The sequence below is a fragment of the Lepus europaeus genome, chromosome 1 (genome assembly GCF_033115175.1).
Source record: "Lepus europaeus isolate LE1 chromosome 1, mLepTim1.pri, whole genome shotgun sequence".
Lineage (NCBI taxonomy): Eukaryota > Metazoa > Chordata > Mammalia > Lagomorpha > Leporidae > Lepus > Lepus europaeus.
The window spans coordinates 84,176,729-84,200,108 of record NC_084827.1 but is presented as its reverse complement, the minus strand read 5'-3'; the positions used below and the strand labels follow the sequence as shown (position 1 = coordinate 84,200,108).

General features: G+C 36.3%; 1 protein-coding gene across 1 annotated transcript in view; it reads right to left on the bottom strand.

The window, feature by feature from the left end:
- The window catches only part of KYNU (kynureninase), a 172,915-nt gene that overhangs the window by 104,854 nt on the left and 44,681 nt on the right, over nucleotides 1-23,380 (bottom strand). Inside the window, exon 4 of the mRNA XM_062186263.1 lies at nucleotides 18,026-18,108. Within this exon, the coding sequence (XP_062042247.1) occupies nucleotides 18,026-18,108 (83 nt within the window). The remainder of the gene's footprint in view (nucleotides 1-18,025; nucleotides 18,109-23,380) is intronic.

The window sequence follows — 23,380 nt, the reverse complement described above, 5'->3', positions numbered from 1 at the left end:
TATACACATACTCCTCCACTGGACCTCATTTAGTTAAATTGAATTAAGAACTTCATAAAAGACTATCCTCGCCTGCTGCTGAAATTTGTCCAAGGGCAGGATCAGCGTATTCAGCATACATGCAAGTGCACAGAATATGCCAGGTTGGTGGTAATATGAGTTTCAAAACATTAACAGAAATGTTTGTTTCACATATAAAGTAAAGGCACTGAAGAATCAAGCACGCCTAATATCAAAGAGTTACCAATCAGTTTGATTTTTAGTTTATTTTCAAAAGAAAATATACCTAATTGACCTATTTCTTCTTATTTAAATTATATCTTTGAGATCAACATTGTTCTGAGATATTTCAATATCATCAACATTCTATAAGAAAATAAACCTATTTTAAAAAGTAAGCAAGATCTTTCAAGTTGCTTTTCTTTGTTCCTTTTCTTTCTCTTGAGAGCCTTGTTTTGAATCAATGTGGAAACATTAAGAACTACAAGTATTTGGGGGCAAAATTTTTAAAAAAGCTTTGAGAAACCTTATCAAGGTCTAAAAGTATCTATTTTTTAAAAAACATCATTTATAACTCACTGCAATAAATGTCAAGATTTGAATCATACCATCTCATACAGGTATGATCCAGAGCTCTTACCCGAAGAGTGTTTTTCTGCTTGTTTATAACAAGTTCATTTATTTGCTGAATACCATCTTTTGCTTTACCAAAAGGGGAAACAAGTTAAATGAAACATTAGTTTCTTTTCCCAAACCATGGCCAGCCAATATTTAGAGAACTGTTACTATGTGTTGAAATTATAAACACCTGACTTATATCACAATCTTTACAATAAACCAATGAGGTATATGAAGTATTTTCTTTGATTTTTTTTTTCATTTTATCAATGAACTAACACAATTTATCTTGGAAAAAAATAAAATAATAATCTTTGATTGAGATTACCTACAAAAGCACAGTTAATACAATATATTCAAATACAGAAGACCCTGGTTCAAACCAATTTCTCCTGTGTCTTTCTAATCCTAACATAATTTCAAATCTTTTTTTATAAAGTAAGGATGACAAGTTCCCAAGCTTCCTAACACTGGATAACGGCAGTGAACAGAACAGCAAGTGACCACTACTCAGTGTCAAGATTCTTAACTTTGCCCCAAGAAAGAATTCATGACAAAGTCAAAGAGCAGCAAATAGCAAGCAGCAGAATTTCATTGAGAAAATAAAAGCACATGTGCCAAAGTTAGAGTGCAGACTCTCTTGGATAGACACGACCTGAACTGCTTTTAACATTATAAGGAAAGGTACATCCTAATACAGATAGGGAATATTCATGTTTTTTTTACAAATTGGGTGGAAATTTCCATAAATCTAGCTGACATATCTTCAGGTTCATTATTTGGTCCTGTGTTTCCTGTCATGATTGCTGGTAGGTGTGTCATAGTGTGCTGATGTATCACAATCAATGCATAATGAATTCTAGGTCAATCTAGATCAGCCCTGGCCCCTTAACTGGAATAAATCTAGTTAGGCAGTGTCTGTCAGTCTACAAAAAAAGGGGGAAAATCCATAGTCCATATCCTGAAGGACTTGGGCTAACAGTAACTATCCCCAGGTAGGTCAACTGCTCTCCCTGCCTTCTTATTTCAATAAGACACTTCTTAAGGCTCTTGTTCTTGCAATATCATGTTCTCTGTATTTTAATGAGCAGATGCCAATGTCATAATGGATTTAGTTGTCTGGTTTGTAGTCAGGCAAATTTCGTATACTTCTTTCTCCAGTTTTCAAGTGTCAAGTTGCTGTGGTCTCTAGAGGTATGCATGGCTGATGGTCTGTTACTATTAGGGGAAAGCTGCCAGGAATTATTTTTTTTTCTCAGTGGCAAGTGCAAAGTTTCATAAACAAATATATGTTTTATTACAATATTTTATAAGCCCAAATTAAGCTTAATAAAACTAATAATATTCATTAGTAATTCTATTTTTAAAACTTTGATAATATGACATTATTTATAAGGGAAAGTTTTTTGCAGAATTGTTGGCTATGCATGTTTTATTAATAGTTTTTGCCTTCTTAGGAAACTGAAAGTCTTTATGCCTATGAATAAATGCAGTCTTTCCCTGTCTCATTCTCTTCTATATCTCATATAGGTAAAGCGACAATAATGGATCAGGAAAAAATAATCCAAGGGAAGACATCACCACAGCATCCAGAAGGGCTGCCTCCAAACTTCTCCCATTGCTGGCAACCTGCGTCACTTCTGTAGTGAAGCCACAGTTCAGAACCAGCACTGACAGAAAATGTCCAACAGAACTGCCAAATGCATCCCTGTGATGACTGATAGCTTTTGTACCACTATAATAGAATTGCCATGCTGATACTCCTACTCCCATCATGCATCAGATGCCATGACACTTCTGAGACTTCCCAACCAGAAATTTGGCAGTTACAAAATTCCTGTAAATCCCTGCCATTGGGCTGAAGAATTCTACTCAAAGCACCATTCTGTGCCTCCAGATCACATAATGGAATGACCTCGAACCTCATGGGTTGCAACTCACTCTAGAGCATGTCTGTACTCTCTCTTGAGTATGTACTTTTGCTTTGCCAAAAATATTAATCCTTTGCTAAACTTTATGTCTCATCATTGAGTTTTTTTAAGTATATCATGGATAAGAACCTGGGTCCTTCAACCTCCCAATATATCTACTATCAATTTGTACACATAACAAATGTATTATCCTCCTGTCATTTCATTTTGAGAAATTTTGTGATGATATAAAGACTGTGGTTTTAAGAACCTGAAAATCCCATTATGACCCAAATATACAATTTGTTTGCTCATGACTAAATATTTTTGATATTTAATACTTGATCAGATTTTTCTCAGAACTTTCAATCCAGGCAAAAAGGGAACCTGCATAGAGACTGCAAAAAAAAAAAAAAAAAAAAACACACACACACACACAAAAACTACAGTGCAAAGTCAACCGAACTGAAACTAAGCTGTTAACTGAGGTTCTGGAAATCAAGACTGAAGAAGTAACTGTCAAATATCCCAATAAGTGAGTTTTATTGGGAGTGCTAAAAAAGTTTCCTGTGACTTAATCTTTCATGAAAAATGTAATGTAATGAAATGTGATGTTAATCAGTCATTTTTCTATTGTTCTGTCTCTCTCTGCCCAACTTAAAAGAAACTAACTTTAAAATGAGGAATGTACCTTTCCTTTCTTGCTTGTTTTTCTTTTTTTTCCAGCCATCTATGAACCAAACTCCTCTGCTCAGCTTATTAGAATACTTATTCAAATTTTGGAAATTTGCCCAATTCTAGAATTGAAAATTAAGCTAATCAGGATCTTTAAATTGTTGCAAATTTGTCCTTTGACACATACTTAAAAACACCTCCTGAGAATATTTGATCCTATTAAAGCAATCAGAGTGAATTCAATTTTAAATTAAGCTTAAGGACCATTCCCACAACTATTATATATAATTTTAGAAGTTAACAGGGGGATAATAATTACTGAAACATTAAAAAAGTAAATAAATATAATGCTTTTAAAATATTGCTCATTATATACTTTTGCTGATATTGTCAGTTCATATTCTTTTTGCCAACAAACACAGAGGAATATTTCTCCTGGTAAAGTAAGAATTGTAGACAACAAAATGCATAGCTAACAAAATAATTACACTAAAGATCATTTTGAATATAATTAAAATGAAATTTGAAAATGCTTTTATCATGGAACATTGGAAACTGGAAAGTTATACATGGGTAGCTCAGGAACTTCATGGAAAAATGAGATTAAAAGGCTAATTTTGACCAGGGGAAGACAGAAGGAAAGTGAAGGAAGTCTAGTCCCAAGGGAGAACTAGAGAGCCATTTGCAGTACAAATTCTACAGAAAGTAAGAGGGCATCACGCAGCAGCAAGATGAGACACTACACACAACTCCTGCAGCTGGGGCTGGAGGAGATGCCAGCTCCTGAGAGCAGGGGCACCTGGCAACCAGCAGGGAGAAGATGCCATCTTGGGTGGCTGTCATACACACAACCTGGTGATTAGATGGGGAAAATCCATGTTTCCCACTGTCTTTGAGTCTGGCTGGAAGGCTTAACAGGTGTCTGGGCTCCAACTTGAGACTGTGAGGTATTCCTATCCCCTCAGCCTATTACAGTCTCCAGGGCTTAAACTGTCATGGGGCAGCACCCACATGCATTCAGCTGGCTCTGGAAATGTCTCCGCTCTCTCAGTGGATGGGGCAGGCCCGGGGGCTGAGAGGGGATTCTCTACACCCTGTGACTGTGGGAGTCTTTCATGCTGTGACTGGCAATTCTGTGACTGCATGATGGGACATAGGGTGTAGCTGGGTCTCTGGGCAATCACTGTATCTGGTGCCAGAAGCTCAGAACTCCTGGGATGAGTCATTGCAAAGGGTTCTGTGTTCACATTGAGGACTGGACAAATCCTCTCTGTGATTCATGTGCCAGTGTGGGTGTGGCTTATACACACTGTAGGTTAACCCTGGGCACTGATCATGTTGGAAGAGAGGAGGTAAGGTGTGATTATGACAACAAGTGTGATGATACCCTCCTCCTTGCTGACAATAGAGATCTACCATGCCCAACTTGGGTGTCATCCTGAATTCATATACCACCCTGGAGCGCTGACCAGAGATCCCTGACTATATCCAGCATATGTCTCTGGGTATTCACTAAAGGAGCAGACACTCCACTAAGCCACAGAAGAATAGTTCAATGACAAAACCCATCAGTGGAGAAAACCAACAAGTGTTGTCACAAATGCATAAAAATAAAGAAATACAAGAAACAAGGATATGGAAGACAAGATGACTCCCCCAAAGGAACATAACAACAATTCAGTATTAGAATGTGAAGATGAAAAGATGGATTAAATTCTTGAAAAGGAATTCAGAAGAAAGATCATAGGAATACTAAAATCATAATTATGAAGTGTATGAAGTTTGTTATTTTAAAGCTGTATAGTTCTGCACACATTCCTATGTACTTACTTCTATCCGTACAGTTTAAAACTTGCCATGGAACCCCAAATTCCCTTAAGCTGTGTGGTAAAAATGCCACCTTAAGTGAAAGTGATCATATGGATAGGATTAAGTGTCTGGTTATAATAATAATTAGAATTAAAAATGATTGAATGCTCCAACATAGGAAACAGACCACAAGCAGAATCATAGAATGACAATTGCTTTAAGTAGCACTCTGACCTCAGAATCAGCCCTTAAAGCATTCTGGTCTGGCTGAAAAGCCCACAAGGGCATTTCACACATGGAAAGCCAAGACATTGTGGCAAAAAATGTCCTACATGAAATACTTGGTGGGTGAGTCCCTAGTGGAAAGAAGTGGTCATCAAAGAAGGAGGTCCTTTTCTTTGAAGGGAGAAGAGAACTTCCACTTTGCATATGGCCTTGTCTGAGTACTGATGGAGTTTGTGGATTCAGAAGGCTTCCACAGCATAGGCAGCTCATGTCAAGAGCCTCAGGGGATCACTGATGTCATACATTAGAGTGTTAATTGTTAAATTAACAACAAGAGTCACTGTGCACTAACTTCCTCTGCAGGAACTCTGCCCTCAAAGAGTTGTATTATACTTATGTTTAAGTGCTTGCAAAAGATGTATCATTCTTCAGTGCTTATTTAAAGTTAATTAAGTTTCCAAAAGCAAAAAGAAATGAAATTAACATCAAGATGCAATGACTTTGAACAGCCCTTGTCTAGACTGTTGAGGAACAGTTTTTTTTTCCATGTAAATTATTGAACTCTTTACTTAGTATAAAGTTGGTCTTATATGTATAAATTTAATCTAAAATGGAGAATGGGACTAGGAATGGGAGAGGGAGGAGGAGGAGAGGTAGGAATGTGGATGAGAGCATAAGTATGGTGGGAAGAATCACTATATTCCTAGAGTTGTACTTATGAAATACATGAAGTTTGTATTCCTTAAATAAAGGATTTTTCTGGGGGAAAAAAGCAGCAAAGAGAAACAAATTCATGAGTTAAAGAAATCCATATATGACACAGATGAAAACTTTTCCTGTGAGATAAAAATTTTGAAGATAAATCAAACTGAAATCTTAGAAATTAATAATTCAATATGTCAAATAAAAAATACAGTATAGGGGGCTGGCGCTGTGGCACAGTGCATTAATGCTCTGGCCTGAAGCACCATCATCCCATATGGGCACCAATTCAAGACCCAGCTGCACTACTTCTGATCCAGTTCTCTGCTATGGCCTGGGAAAGCAGTTCAAGATGGCCTAAGTCATTGAGCTCCTGCACCCATGTGGGAGACCCAGAGGAAGCTTCTGGCTCCTGGCTTTGGTCAGCACAGCCCCGGCCATTGCGGCCAATTGTGGAGTGAACCATCAGGTGAAAGACCTCTCTCTCTCTCTTTCAGCCTCTCCCCTCTCTGTGTAACTCTGACTTTCAAATAAATAAATCTTTAAAAAAGTTCAGTACAAAGCTTAACAATATACTTGGTGAAGCAAAAGAAAGCATATTTAAGCTAGAAGACAAATCTTTGGAAATATTTCAGTCAAACCAAAAATGAAAAAAATGAGCAAAATAAAAGGGGCCAGAGCTGTGGCATAGAGGGTAAAGCTACCAACCACCTGAAGTGCCAACATCTAATATGGGCACCGGTTCTAGTCCCAGCTGTTCCAGTTCTGATCCAGCTCTCTGCTGTTGCCTGGGAAAACAGTGCAGCATGGCCCAAGTCCTTGGGTTCCTGCACCTGCATGGGAGACCAGGAGGAAGCTACTGGCTCATGATTTTGGATCGGTGCAGCTCTGGCTGTTGCAGCCAATTGGGATGTGAACCAGCAGATGGAAGACCTTTCTCTCTCTGCCTCTCTGTTACTCTAGCTTTCAAATAAATAATCTTAAAGAAAGAGAAACAACAATGTTTGAGATTCATAGGATACTATCAAACAACTCCACATATGGGATTTAGGAGTTCCAGAAAGACTGGAAAGAGAGATGGATTAGAAGGTCTATTCAGTGAAATAATAGGAGAAAATTTCACTAATTTGGAGAAACAAAGGATATCCAAGTAAAGGAAGCACATAGAACTCCTAACAGATGTGACCAGAAAATATCTTCACCACAACTGACTGTAGTCAATCTTTCAGCAGTAAAACATAAACAAAAGATTTTAAAATGTCTGTAAGATAAATGGAGACAACCTTCAGATGATCTTCAACTAGTCTGAGAGATGATTTCTCATCAGAAACCCTGCAGGTTTGGAGAGAATAGAGACACATAATCCAAGTCTTAAAAGAAAAAAAGAAAAAAAAAAAAACCTGTCAACCCAGAATACTGTACCCAGCAGAACTCTCATTTATGAAAAGGGTGAAATAAAGACCTTCTATAACAAACAGAAATTGAAAAAAATCTGTCACCACTGGTCCAGCCTCACAAAAAAATGCTTCAGGGCATGCTAAACATACACACACACACACACAAACACCCAGAAAGATAGTTATCATTATGAAATAATGTGAAGGCTGAAAATCTCTCAATAAAAGTACAAAGGAAATTCTTAGCAAATTAAATTAAAAAATTCTTAGAAATTTTTATAGTAAAAGGCAGGGTCAAATTGCTACTTGCCAATATATTAACCTTGAATGTAAATGGACTTGATTTTCCACTGAGAAGTTATAGACTCGCTAAATGGATTAAAAGACAAGACCCATCTTTTTTTCTGCCTACAAGAAACACACCTCACCAGAAAGATACACACAGATCAAAAAGGGGAAGGTTGAAAAATGATATTCCATACTAAAGAAAAGCAAAACCGAGTAGGAATAGCCATCCTAATGTCAGACAAGATAGACTTTAACACAAAAACTGTTAAGAGAGACAAAGAGGGCACTATGTATTGATTAAAGGATGAATGCAACAGGAAAATGTGACTATATAAATGTATATGCACTCAATGCCATGGAACCTGTATACATAAAACAAATGTTAATGGATATAAAGAGAGACATAGTCTCCAATACTATACTAATGGGGGATTTCATCAAAATACTCTCAACAATGGAAAAATCAACTACACAGAAAATCAACAATGAAGCAACAGAAATAATCTACACAATGGACCAAATGGACCTAACCAATACCTACTGAACATATCCTTTTCATCAGTGCATGGAACTTTCTCTAGGTTAGACCAAATGCTAGGTCATAAAGCAAGTCTCAGAAATTAAAAAAATTATAGTCATATTATATATCTTTTCTGATTACAAAGAATGAAGCTGGATATTAACAATCTGAGAGTATCTAGAAAACATGCAGACACATAGAGACTGAGCAGCACACTCCTGAATGAAAAGTCAAAGGGAAATCAAAAAATTCCTGGAAATAAATGAAGATGACAATACAACCTGTCAAAATTTATGAGATACAGCAAAAGCAGTATTAAAAGAAAAGTTTATAGCAAAGGTCAAGAAATTGGAAAAATATCAACTAAATGATCTAACAATGCATCTCAAGGATACAGATGAACAACCACCAATAGGAGGAAAGAAATAATTAAAATTAGTGAGTAAACAAAATTAAAACAAAACATACAAAGTATCAATGAAATGAATAACTGGATTTGGAAAAAATAAACAAAAACAATATACCATTGGCTGAACTACTAAGAAAAAAAGAAAAGAAAAGAAAAGAAGATCCAAATTAATCAAATCACCATTGGAAAAATGAGATATAACAATGGATGTCACAGGAATAAAGGAATCATCAGGAATTACTACAAACAACTGTATGCCAAATATTGTAAAGTCTAGAAGAAATGGATAGATTCCTGGACACTTAGAATCTACCAAAATTAAGTCATGAAGACATATATTCTTAGCAAGTTAAATAAAATTTAAATGAAATCAACCCAGTTGCCAATCATTCACTGACTGGATAAAGAAAACGTATATGTCCATTGTGGAATACTACTCAGCCATAAAAAAGAATGAAATCCTGTCTTTCTCCACAAAATAGATGCAACTAGAAACCTGTAGTAACTAATAGAGTAAAAAAAAAATTAATGTATATTGGCCAAACTGACATATTGAGAATTGATTATTATTTACAAAGCTTGTCTCTACTATTGAGGAAGAGTATTTTTTTTCTCCTTTCTATTTTTTTGAATACTTAGTGGAGGGTTAATCTTCAGATTGTAAAATAAACTGGAAGTACATTATTGTAAAAATTAAAACAATGAATAAGAAAGGAAGGAGAAGGGAGAGTGGAAGAATGGGTGAGAGGGAAGTTAGGGTAGGAAATATCACCATGCTCCAAAACCTGTTATATGAAATACATGAATTTGTTCACCTTATATAAGTAAAAATATATAAATAAAAGAACAAAAAGACAAGTTTATTCTGATGGAAGAAAAGTATTTAAATCCATATTTAGATTTTCATAATATGTATTTTCCATAAACATTTTTGGAGAGCTCTTGTATGCATAGGTTTGAACATTTTTTTGCTTCCAAATAAACTTTAACTCTGCTTTCCACTTTTTGATGTCTTCATGTCCTATTTTTAAGTATTTTTGTGCACAAAACAGACTTTATCCACTTTAAGAAATAATATTTTATATCCTTTATTGTATTTTAGGAGCAAATATCTCTAATTAAATTATTGTAAGTATGGAATGAAGAAATGCTCAATGAAGTCTATCCCTTACATGTGGCATAACAGGAAATATTTGGTCTCTGATTCCAGTTCCTGGCACAGAGTCCTAAATTCCACAAATATTCTGAGAATGAGAATAGTGTCTGCTGTTCATAATAAGTCCTACTAGATAACATCTAGTTATACTAATGTGATGGCTTATGGTAGATTGTCTCGGGATGGAGATGGTCAAGAGAAAGACCAAATGAAAGAGAGCTCAAATTTCAGCTTACACACCAACCTTCTATGCTGAAAGAAAGGTTGCAGACTGAGCTTCATGAAAAATTCTTGACCAGAGATTTAGAGGTCCTGGGTTGGTGAATACAAAGATCTAAGTGCCGAGAAGGCAGCACACTTAGAGATGGCATGGAAGCTCCATATTTGCCACCCATCCTCCATGGCTATGCCCTGTGCATATCTTCCATTGGCTGTTTCTGACTTGAATCCTTCATAATAAATTTGTAAATTTAGATAAAGTGTCTACCTGAATTTTCTGAACTATTACATAACCTGAATAGAGAACTGTGGAAATCCCTGAGTATATAGTTGGTTGTTCAGAAGTAATGGTAGTATTCGGGACTTATCTCTGGCATTGGAAGTGGGGCAGATTAGAGGAGACAAGCCCTTAACCTGTGGGTGCACAATAATTTCAAGAAGTGTCAGAATTGACTTAGATTGTTGGACACCAGCTTTGGTATCTGACAGTTGGTCACTGGTGTTGGAAAACATACCAAAATATGCATTATGTTACTTTTTATTGAATTTTAAAAGCAGACAATAGCCCCTCAACCTAGGGTTGACATTGTTCCTCCAAATCTAAAATAAAATCAAAAAAAAGCCTTCAGTTCTGTTACTTTTCTAAACAAGATTAAATATTTATAATCCATAAAATTTTTTCTTACTAGCAATGAGAGGTGGCTGGTTTGAAATTTCAGTGATTTTTATATAACTTTCATGTATTTATTGTACAACAAAACACTTGGATCTTCAAAAAGTTCCAACAAAGCTGTAAACTTTGAAATGGTCAAAGGAAATCTTTTTGCAATTTATCGGCTTCATAAATAAATCTCACTAAATAATTTCACCGTACCACTTTTCTGAACTATATATCCTTACTTATCTTTAGAGGATGATAAATATTAAGCACAAAATACAAAGGGTTACAACATAGTTTGTGTTCTGAAAGCAAACCTAGTAAACACACACAAAAATCCACATCTTAGGAAAACATACATTTTTAATTCATGATTTTTTCAGGTATTTTTGTTTACATTAATGTAAAAAATTACTTCTTAGTCATTTAAAAGAAAAACCTGGCTTCCAAAAAATGAGTGTAAATGGAGGCTTTATTGAATAACTATTTAACCTATCTATAAATGCAAATTCAGGATGATTCAAGTGGAAATTTCTTCCTTCAGAATATACACTCCTTTTGATAATTTTGACAGCTCATGAAGTGCTCTATGATCCTAAGAACCTGCTGGTGCGGCAGGAGACAATCAGTTTAGGTTTTACTTGGACTGGCTAAAAGAATTCTGGATCTATGGCCAGCTCCGTGGCTTAACAGGCTAATCCTCCGCCTTGCAGCGCCGGCACAAACAAGAGTGTCAAATTGTTAAATCAACATAAAGAGTCACTGTGTACTTATGTCCCATGTGGGATCTGTCCTTAATGGGTTGTCCAATGTGAAGTAATGATATAGCTAGTACTGAAACAGTATTTTTACACTTTGTGTTTATGTTTGGGTGCAAACTGATGAAATCTTTACTTAGTATATACTGAATCGATCTTTGGAATATAAAGATAATTGAAAATGAAAAAAAAAACTTGGTGTTAAATTGGAAATTACATAGAAAATTAATCAATTTTTAAAAAAAAATCATGTAGGATCTCTGTCATTAATGTGCTGTACACTGTTATTTAATGCTATAACTAGTACTCCAACAGTATTTTTTCACATTGTGTTGCTATGTGAGGGCAAACTGTTGAAATCTTTATATATACTAAACTGATTTTCTGTATATAAAGAGAATTGAAAAATGAATCTTGATGTGAATGGAAGGGGAGAGCTAGTGGGAAAGGGGAGGGTTGCGGGTGGGAGGGAAGTTATGGGAGGGGGGAAGCCATTGTAATCCATAAGCTGTACTTTGACATTTATATTCATTAAATAAAAGATAAAAAAAAAAAAAGAACTCTGCTTTAAAAAAAAAAAAAGAATTCTGGATCTAGATTTCAGGATCAAATATCTAGAGGTTTGCACATTTTCCCTGGGTCGTTTTGTAAAACTCCTTGTTTCAGGTCCTATACACTCACCCTGTCTTCATGTGGTGATTCCGGAATACTGCACTTCAAGAAATCTGAATGTGCCAATGTGCCCATAATGGCTACATTTCTGGCGATGGAGAATTTTTGTTTATTTTTGAGAAGTGTCACATCACAGAGAAGTGATGTGAAGAGACTTTTGGTTTATACTTTATCTAATCTTCAACTAGAAGTTAGTATTGTGAATAAATAATATACCTACATAAAACAGATAAACACATGTAGAAAGTGGTTATTAATCAAACAGTAATAGGAAGTAGAACTGTCTTGTGCCTGTTAATTTTCTATGTTTTTTTTAAATATTTTTGAATAAGTTAACATGTTCATATGGAACATAAACTAAAAATGAATTGCCTTGAAAATTTTGTGATTTGTAGGGTGTTAAACATGAGTTCATCGTTCTATGTGCATGTGGTAACATCTGCTGTAAGGTGATTCCCTTGTATGCCTGTGCTAGAAAACCCCTTCTTGCCAGGGGCTACATGTTGCCCAGATGAGGCAGACACTGGTCCACTATGCTGCATGAGTGCTATCAACTATATCAGAACACAAATGAGTAACTTTTTGTATCTACTTATCCAGCTTTTTTCATTAAGCTGTATGTTATGGACTGGGTTATATTTCCTCAAATTCAGTAGATGAAGGAACCCCTGAGCTAAAGCCATCCCAGTTTCCTCAAATTCAAACATTAAAGCCGGGGCCAGCGCTGTAGCGCAGTTGGTGAACGCCCTGGTCTGAAGCGCTGGCATCCCCTATGGGTGCCGGTTCTAGTCCCGGCTGCTCCTCTTCTGATCCAGCTCTCTGCTATGGCCTGGGAAAGCATTAGAAGATGGCCTGGGTCCCTGGGCCCCTGAATCCATGTGGGAGGCCTGGAAGAAGCTCCCAGCTCCTGGCTTCAAATCGGCTCAGCTCCAGCCGTTGTGGCCATCTGGGGAATGAACCAGCAGATGGAAGACCTTTTTCTCTGTCTCTACCTCTCTCTGTAACTCTGTCTTTCAAATAAAAAAAAAATCTTTAAAAACAAAACAATACAAACAAACAAACAAAAACAAACATTAAAGCCCTTATTCTCAAATCAGTACATTTAGAAATTGGGTGATTAAGGTTATAAGAGGACTTAAGGGTAGGACCTCAATATGATAATATTGAAGAGAAGAGAAACCCAGAAATTTATTTTTCTACTCACATGCACAAAAATAATGACCAGGTGAGTATATAGTCCATTTGTAAGCCAGGAAGGGAGCCCTCACCGAAGCACAACTCTGACAACTGCTTGATCATGGACTTCTTGTCTCCCAAGCCCTGAGAAAGTTTCTGTTGCATAACTAACCAGTCTGCAGTACCTATTTTATGTTCACCTACGCTGACCAATGTAATATACCTGCTGTGACCTGGGACCCTTTTCTTTTCTCACCACAGCAGACTAACTGTCCAGTCCTCTCCTTAGTGGAGATGTGGGAGGATTTCCCCCGGCAACAAGGAGTGGACAGGTGGATCTGACATTCTAACTGCATTTGAATAGACTTTCAACAAAGCTCCCTGTTGTTATTCCTGTGTTCCTCTCTCCAACTTCCACTTCCAGTACTTTTTTTAAAGTACTTTCCAGGCATTTGAAGGATTTGCAAGGTAAAGCAAGGAGCTTTTCATTGTTTTCCCTTGAGAAATTAGTATTTACTTTACTTAAATTTTTTTATTAATATAAAGAGAACAGATTTTATGCATTCCATAGGTACAGTTCTAATAAAACAACCACACTTCCCTCACTCCTCTGCTCCCCCTCACTGCCTCCCTCCCCTCTCTTCATCAGTTTTTGCAAAGACAGTTTTAATCTATTCTATATTTGCAGCTTAATTTGCCACTAATCATAATATTCAACAAGTAAAAAAATTGGAAGACCACAGTTCCACAGAAGCATAAACAATAACTAAAAATGACAATCATATCCCAAAATGACTGTTTCATTTCTATTCTTTTTTTGTATTCTAAATTAACTGCCACATATCAGAGAAAACATATAATATTTGCCTTTTTCGGACTGACTTATTTCAATAAGCATCACTTTACTTTCTTTTCTGAGAAAGCTCATTGCCACTTTGCCACCTGCTAGTCAGATCCCAAGATGTAGTTGTTCCATCTCCTTTGACATTCTATTTTGTCCTCTGGGTTTTTCTTTTTCAAATTCCATTAAAGTTCTATAGGAAATTTTCCCAACACAGAAATGGCATAAGTCTGTGATGATGGATACAACAGTTATCCCTATATTATCATTATACATTGTAGGCATGTATTGAAATATCATCCTGTACCCCATACATTAATCTTTTAAGAAAGAGTGCAGTGAGATATTTAATGTTCCATTTGCTGGAAAATTATACCTCTTTGGTAGCACATATCAAAATAATTAACCTTATTTTTTTATATTTCAGTTTGTCACATATACATTAATTTTATATATTTCTTTGTATGTTTCTTCATTGGGAAAACTGAGGACAGTGAATATTATTTGTTATTTTATATGCAGTAAAATTTCTGACATACAGAAGTGCTTACTTTTTGCATAAATAATATATTATTTGGATTTTAATGATATACCAATTGCCATTATTCTTTCTGAGGTTAGGTCCCACTTTTCTCATTCTCATTCCACTCTCCCTCACTCCCAGCAAAAGTTGATTTTGTCTTCTGACTACTGTTTAGGAATTGCTATCTAAAATAAGAAAGATATTTTTTATAGTTGGTCATAAGGGAGTGGGGATTGAAATAGCACTTTGAAGAGGGCTTGCATTGTGGCATAGTGAAGGTGGACTCCCGTCTGTGACACCAGCAATCCTTATGTGTGCCAGTTCATGTCCTGGCTATGCTGCTTCTGATATAACTCCTTGCTAACATGCCTGTAAGTTTTCCATTGACCCAAATACTTTGGGCCCCTGCCACTCACGTGGGAGATCAGGATGAAGCTCCTGGGACCTGCTTTAGGACAGGCCTAACCAGACTGTTGTAGTCATTTGGAGAGTGAATGGAAGGTTGGTTGGTGTGCCTGTCTGACTATATGTCTATCTGACTCTCTCTGTGTGTGTGTGTGTGTATATATATATATATATATATATATATATATATATATATCTGCCTTTCAAATAAATAAAAATTAAAAAAGAGAAATAGCACTTTGAGAATAGGTGATTCCCTAAGTCCTTCAAGCATTTCCAGAAAGCACTACCAACATTTCTGAAATATAAATATTTTACTTTGTATCCTGAATTTACATAAGATTTCAGGCAATGGTGGATATTTAGTTCAATAAATAACTTTTTAAAAATATTAATATATATCATCTAAAACTATTCTGATTAATACCAATTGTGTGTGCGCGTGCGTATGTGTGTGTGTGTGTGTGTGTAATGACTTTAGGAAACAGAAAATAGACCAAAGACATATTAGCTGTGTTATTTACAGCAACATTCACTCTAAATATAGATAGATAGTAATGGGAGACTTCAACACCCCTCTTTCCTCAATGGACACAATAGCAACAAAGAAACAACAGAGCTAATCAACACTAAGGACCCAAATGGTCTGAAATCTAAAGGATTTTCATCCCACTGTTGAAGAGCATGTAATCGTTTTTAAGTGCATGGAACTTTCTCTCGGAAAGACCATATGCTAGGCCATAAAGCAAGTCTCAGCAAATTCAAAACCATTGAAATCATACCATATACCTTTTCTGAACACAATGGAATGAAGCTGAAAAGGAACAACCTAATAATCTCTAGAAAATAGGCAAACATTTGGAGACTGAACAACATACTTCTGAATGAACAGTACGTCAAAGGAGAAATCAAAAAATTCCCAGAAATGAATGAAAATGATGATACAATATATCAAAACTTATGGGATACCTCAAAAGCAGTGTTAAGAGGGAAGTTTATAGCAATTAGTGCCTACATCAAGAAACTGAAAAAGCATCAGTTAAATGAGCTATCGATGCATCTCAAGGAACTAGAAGCAGCAAATGAAACCCCAAATTAGTAAGAAGAAAGAATCATTAAAATTAGAAAAGAAATAACAAAATTGAAAACCAAAAAAACCAATACAAAAGATCAGTGAAGAGCTGGTTTTTGGTAAAAATAAGCAAAATTGATAAACTATGGGTCCAACTAAGCAAAAAAAAATATTTTATGTTTTCCCTGATACTGAGTACAAAAATCTTAATGTATAATTATTTGGATTTCAATCTGTATAAAAATACTTCTGTGCATAAACTGTTGAGGAGAAATGGCTTAATGTCTGAAAGAACTTAGTTATTATCATAATGACATAGGAAATTTTAGATGTATCATTGGTTGTATTTCATTTGAAAGAAATTATGAATGACTGACAAAAAACAGTGTAATAGTCATTTATACACTCAATTATTGTTTATAGCAGTTGTCTATATTCCCATTAAACTAGGGTCTTTTTCTTTTTATTTATTAAATTTCTTAGTGAAGTATTCAGCCTTTTTACTCTAATGTAAATTTGAAATACTTTATCTCAAAACTAAACAAAAGAAAGGTAGAAGGAAACAAGTTGGGGGGGTGGGGAAGCAAGAATATCATTATGTTCTTAGACTTGTATCTACAAATCACATTGAATCTGTTAAAATAAATCAAAATTCAGAAAAAAAAAACCAAAAAGAGTATAGGGCTTTTTTCTGAGATGAATAAAATGTTACAAAATGAATTTGCTGATGATTGTACTTATCTGTGCAACTGATTGTATACTTTACACTGGAATTGTTTAGTGTGTGAATTATTTGCTAATAAAGCTTTTTTTAAAAATGAATTTAAATAGGTCAGCAATGATTAAATCATAATGATCCAAAATATGCTTAGCATTTTTTACTTTATTGAAAACTAGGGTTCATTTAATCATAAAGTGAAATTACAGAAAGTTCATTTAAGTCAACTTTTATGAAATTTGTTAAATTATAAGTAGATATAGTACACATGTTCTTCATGGGCAGGTTAACATTAGTTTTTGTGTTCATAGGAAAATATAATAATGTTTTCTTTTTTTAATTTTATTTTATTTACTTTTTTGACAGGCAGAGTGGACAGTGAGAGAGAGAGAGAGACAGAGAGAAAGGTCTTCCTTTGCTGTTGGTTCACCCTCCAATGGCCGCTGTGGCTAGCACGCTGCGGCCAGCGCACTGCGCTGATCCAAAGGCAGGAGCCAGGTGCTTATCCTGGTCTCCCATGGGGTGCAGGGCCCAAGCACTTGGACCATCCTCCACTGCCTTCCTGGGCCACAGCAGAGAGCTGGTCTGGAAAAGGGGCAACTGGGACAGAATCCGGTGCCCCAACCGGGACTAGAACCCGGTGTGCCGGCGCCGCAAGGTGGAGGATTAGCCTATTGAGCCACGGCGCCGGCCCATATAATAATGTTTCATATTAAATGACTGATTGTGTTCATTACAGCATCCTTTGAAAGAACAAATCTTAGTTAAAGATATAATTGGGGCTGGCACTGTGTCAAAGAGTGTTAAAGCCCCAGCCTGCAGTGCTGGCATCCCATTTGGGTGCAGATTTGAGTCCCAGCTGCTCTACTTCCAATCTAGCTCTCTGCTATGGCCTAGGAAAGCAGTATAAGATGGCCCAAGCCCTTGAACCCCTGCACCCACATGGGAGACCTGGAAGAAGCTCCTGATTCCAAGCTTCAGATCACCCCAGCTCTGCCACTTGTGACCATCTGGGGACTGAAACAACAGATAGAAGATCTCTCTCTCTGTAACTCTCTCTTTCTTTCTCTCTCTCTCTCTCTCTCTCTTTAACTCTGTCTTTCAAATAAATAAAATAAATCTTAAAAAAGGATTTACTTAATCTTTACTGTTATAAGATAAAGTAGAAATCTGAGATATCTTTCAATAACGTTCTGAATTTATAACCTATACTTCTAAGTAAATGATAATATCTTGACATTTTTTGGGAAAAATTTACCATATTTGTTACTTACCTACAATGTCCTCCATAAGACCTACTATGCACTCATCTCCTGTAATCCAAGGCCGTTTCCCTACATCATGACCATATGCCCCCCTGAAATTGAAAACAGACATAAATACTTCTTAGCTTTGTTACAGAGAACAAACTGCCCCCAAAAATAGACAAAGCATTCAAGAGGAAATTTCCGAGACCCGTCAAGCATTGGTGGACAGGGGTATTTGTCTTATCCACCAGATCAATCTGACTTGGGTGATGTGCACACAGGATCTGTTTTGTCTTAGCACCCTGAAGCAACCTTGAGTAACCCCTTGGTCTTATCCATACTTTATCTATTCCCAGAAATGACCTCCTTAAAGTTAATCAGTAGTTTTCTCTTCAGTAGGCCCTTTCAGAAATAATACCATCCCTGCCTCTGAATGTACTTCTAGCCAATCATGTCCTAATGATAACAACCTGCAACCAGTGAGAAACTCTCCTTCATCCTCAGCTAACTGAAAGTCAATTTTCTCGGGTCAAACCAATGTATATTCACTGTGTAGCATATAAATTCTGAATAGAATATGATCATTCCAGAACATATCCCAAGATTCAGTGAGTCTTTGGGCTTGTGTTCCCTGGGCCTAAGTCACCTATATTCTCCTCTGAGTAAACCATGTATTAAACTTTTTACAAATCCTGTTCATTTCTGTTGACAGACAGTGTGTGTGTGTGTGTGTGTGTGCAATTTCTCAAGTATCAGCTTTAGGAACAAAATAATTCCACAAATATGAGGGCAATTTTAATGTTTGGATAACCACATAAGAGCATATTTTTTAAAAAACAAAGAAAGTCATATTTGGAAACTTTTTTAAACTTGTCTTTTATAACAAGGCCTTAATTTCCTTTTATATGGTGGATGAGTGAGATTGTCCATATATTATTTCATTAGTTTGCTGTATTTTACTTTCATGATATTACTAGTTTCTCCTTTATTTTGATAATTTTAAGACATAGTAATAAGAAGGTGCGATAACCCATTAATCAGGTCTCCTTCTCTAATTTTTTAAAGGTTTGTTTACTGGTTTGAAATGCAGAAGAGAGAAACCTTCTATCCTCTAGTTCACCGCCCAAAAGGCTGAAAGAGCTAGGTTTAGGCCAGGTCAATGCCGGCAGCCTGGAACTCCTTCCTGGTCTCCCACAGGGGTGGCAGGATCCTTTTGGCTGCGTTCCCTGGAGTATTAGCATGGAGCTGGATCAGAATCTTGAATCTGCACTCTGATAGGGGATGTCATTGTCTCACGTGCCAGCTAACCCCCACTGCGCCACAATGTTGCCCCAAGACTCCCCTTAATACCCTGAAACTTAAAAGCCCCTGTGGTGTTTCCCTTTGCTACCTCAAAACCTCCTACCTTGTTCTATAGGTTCTAGCTATAAAAATGAGATTACTGAATCCCTACTTCTTAAAATTATTTTTACAGGCTTCATCATCAGGCTGGCCTAAATCAGTCTCAACTATACTAAGGCTGACCACCCAAGCTGCATATGGCAGAAAGGAGAAATATGACCTATAAATGACACCCAGAACCAAAGTTGCTCTTCTGCCATGGACATGAAAATTGGAGAATGAGCAGAAACAGAAGATCCAGACAGTTTTTGATAGAATATACCACCCACTGACTGGACTGTTTCTCACACTGATCCATACATGTAGTCCTGCCATGGACCCCAAGTCCTTACTTCTTTCCTAACCCCATAAATCTTTATTCTAGCCTCCAGTTAGGAAGACAGATTTCAGTTTTACACCTGCCACTATGATGGCCTGCCACATAAAGCTTCTCATTTCTCAAAAACCCAATAATACAAATTACCTTTTTTGTTCCCATGAAGTTTTTGGACTTAGATATTTTTAGCAACAGTAATATATTTTCTAAAACATAGATACTACATTTGGGGGGCTAGAGATTTAAAGGATTGTAAATTAAAATTATAAATAGAGCCACAATCTGTAATTTGAATAGTGGTATATAACTGTGGTAATAGGATGATATTTTAGGGAAATAATAAGACATAGTTATAATCAAAGTCAACACTACACCTTGATCTACTTTCCAACAATTCCATCTACCTATTTCAGCTTTACTGTTGTAGCAAATATTCCCATAATCAGAATGGAGAAACAAAACATGTACAAGTATGTCAAGTTTCATAAAGTTCCCAGGAAATGAAAAAGACACACATTAAAGATAAGGAAGAAATTAAACAGAGGACCAAGGAAAAGTGCTTTCAGCAATGTTACATACTTGTATTTTATGAAGCTTTGAATTAGATTGTTCCTAATTCAAAATTTAGTAAACTTGAAAGAAAGGAACAAACAGGTAATTTTTGCACAGTGCAAACCTGGACTTGAATCCATGCAATAAAATTCAGTAAGATGGCAATGATGAGCTAATAAAGCTGCTCTGAGAGCAGTAATGAAACTGAAGAATTAGATCCCAGTGCTTTATTCTTTGTTGATTTTCATAGTATAAATATTGCCACCATAGCTGGTTTCATACTAACAACAAAAATTTTGTATATTTGGGGCATTTTATGTAGCAGTTAAGTAGCACAGCTGCTTAGGATGGCCTTCTGATACTCTGCTTCTGATCCTGCTTCCTGCTAATGCACACCCTGTGAGACAGCAGGTGATGGCTCAAGTACTTGTGTTTCTGCCACCCACATGGGAGACCCAAGTGCAATTTCAGGCTGTTGGCTTTGGCCTGCCCATTCTGGTCATCGCAGCATTTAGTGTTTGATCCCGTAGATAGAAGAGTCTCTCTCCATCTGTTTCTTTGCCTTTCAAGTAAATTAAACAAATATAAAACATATTTCTAAAATTCTGAATATTTAATAATCAGCTTTTATAATCTAGTATTTGACAGTTCCAGGTCACTACCAGTGTGACTTATTGGAAGATTACAGGACTACAAAAGTAAATGGGTAACAATATGTGCCTGCAAGGGTTGCCGTGAAAAATACACGAGACTCCAAGTAAAATAGATGGAATCATAGTATCCCCTTGCTGAACGTTCTTTCCTAATGTACACCTAATGGTTAAACTCCATTCATCAGCATGTAATGTACAAAATAATTTTTAAACTAATATTTCCATTACCATATAAACCAAGATGAAGGAAGAGACTTTCATAGACTGCTCAGAACCAAGGAGGAAGAGAAGGGTAATTGTTAGTTATTATTATTCATATTATTATTAGATAGCCTGCAGCTTGCCTCTTTCTTGACTTCCAATATAAATGCTAAAGACAAAAATCCTTATCATTAAATGGTAGTTAAAGGCAGATAGTTGGATCCTTTTTTATTTTAATCACACAGAGCTCCATGGCCTTTGCTGATAGCACAATACATCTTCTTACATTTAGGTAGTAAAATTCTATGTTCTGCCTCAGAGAATTTATATCTTAGAATATTATGCTATCTACTCCTCACTCTGGTAGACACCATGGTAATAATCTTTAAGAATACGTTTCTTCCTGCAATGCTTCTGGCATCTCCCTCCCGTTAAAATATCACACACAGAGTCTGCTAGCTCATTTTGTCAGCCTACTAGCCTGGGGTAGTGAAATGTATTTAGAAAGTGTTATCCAAATAAACCCAAAGTAAAGTGGCCTGTCATTAGAGAGAGTTGATGTAGATTAAAGCGCAGTTATAAACATATGTATTAGAGTTAAGAAAAATGTTATCTTGTGCGCCTTCAAAACTGTTTAAAATAGCTGCAACACAGCTGCAATCTTCTTTCACAAATGTCGGAAAGGAAAAGTAAGCATGAGGAAGAGCTCACTCATTCCCATGACATAAATCATTGCAATGAGTGGGGTGTTTTCTGAGACGTCTAGGAGCAGTATTTGCTCACGGAATTAGATTGCAGGATATAAAATCTAATTAGGAAGTTAATAGAAATTTGGATCCTCTTTAAAGTAGGACTATGCTTTAACCATCCTACAAAATGAAAAGTGGTCCTGCTTTTTAGAAAGCTTCTCTCCATAAGTAAATAAATAAAATTTCACAGCGTCTCTTAATGATATCACAGTTTTTTGGTCTGTGACTCAATTGATGATTAGCCAAGATGCTGGAAAATCTTTGAAATATACCATAACATATCATTTCTTAGTCACGAACTAGTTTTTAAAAGAATGATTAAATTGAATAAGACTGTGAGGGTCTTCAGGAGACTGGGTCCCTGGCAAGCTTTATCCATGCCCTGTCCCTATCATGTAAAGTCATCCTTTGTCTGTAAGCCAGGTGTTTTCTACTGGATAATGTAATTCAGTGGGCTATTTTCCTCTTTAAATAATCCTACCTAAACTGTCACAGTGCTTTGAAGAATCCCTACAAAGACACAGCTGTAGAGTAGCTTTCTGCTCCTATGAAATAGAGAACATCATTTATCTAGCAGATTTGACAATGCAGATGATGTAAAATATTCTGGTTCTATCTTAGGGACATAATATCCATTTCTCAACTCATAATGTGCTCTTTAGAATTGATCTATGTTTCTCTTCCAGCTGAACTTTACCATTATGATTATTAAACCATGTTATTCTCCTTTAAATAATCTAGGCCATTGCTAAATATTTAATGTAAAATATTCTCACCATTTTTAAAAAATTAAAATACTTTTCATTTATTTGAAAGGTGTAGAGAAAAAGAGAAACAACACAGAGTGATCCTCCATTCACTGGTTTACTTCCCAGTTTACTTCCCTGCAACAACCAGGGTTGAGCCAGGCTGAAGTCAGGAGCTAGAACTCAATCTGGGTCTCCCACAAGGGTGGCAAAATACTTGAGCCAACACAAGCTCCCTCCAAGAGTGCATTATCAAGGAAGCTAGAATCTGAAAAGTGGAGTTGGGATCAAATCCAGGTACGCCAATATGGGATGGTGGTATCCCAAGGGCATGTCAACTGCACCCTTCCTCAATTCTTTAAGTTTATTGTCCATGCATTCTTGCTTATCCCTTAGGTTTAAGCATATTTTTACTTTTTGTCACCGCATGTTTTTTGCTGAAAATTAATTACCATGTGGTCTAAGATACCCACCCTATTCAAATCTGATGTTTTTGCAGGTAGACACCTGTCACTATTGATTGGATGAGAACACAGTCCCATGATAAACTCCGCTTGGCAAAGATGGAAAGCTCAAGCCTGTTGAGGCCAGGTCATGAATTATGTGCATAAATAACAGTTTTGTCTTCAACTTTCTGACATAGAAAGTCACCATTCTCATTATAATGGTGAATATACACCCCCACCTGAACATGAAACACACGTAACATACATGATAACTTAGTGGGTATATGCCTCTGCCCCCTTTTGCATGTGCATAACTCT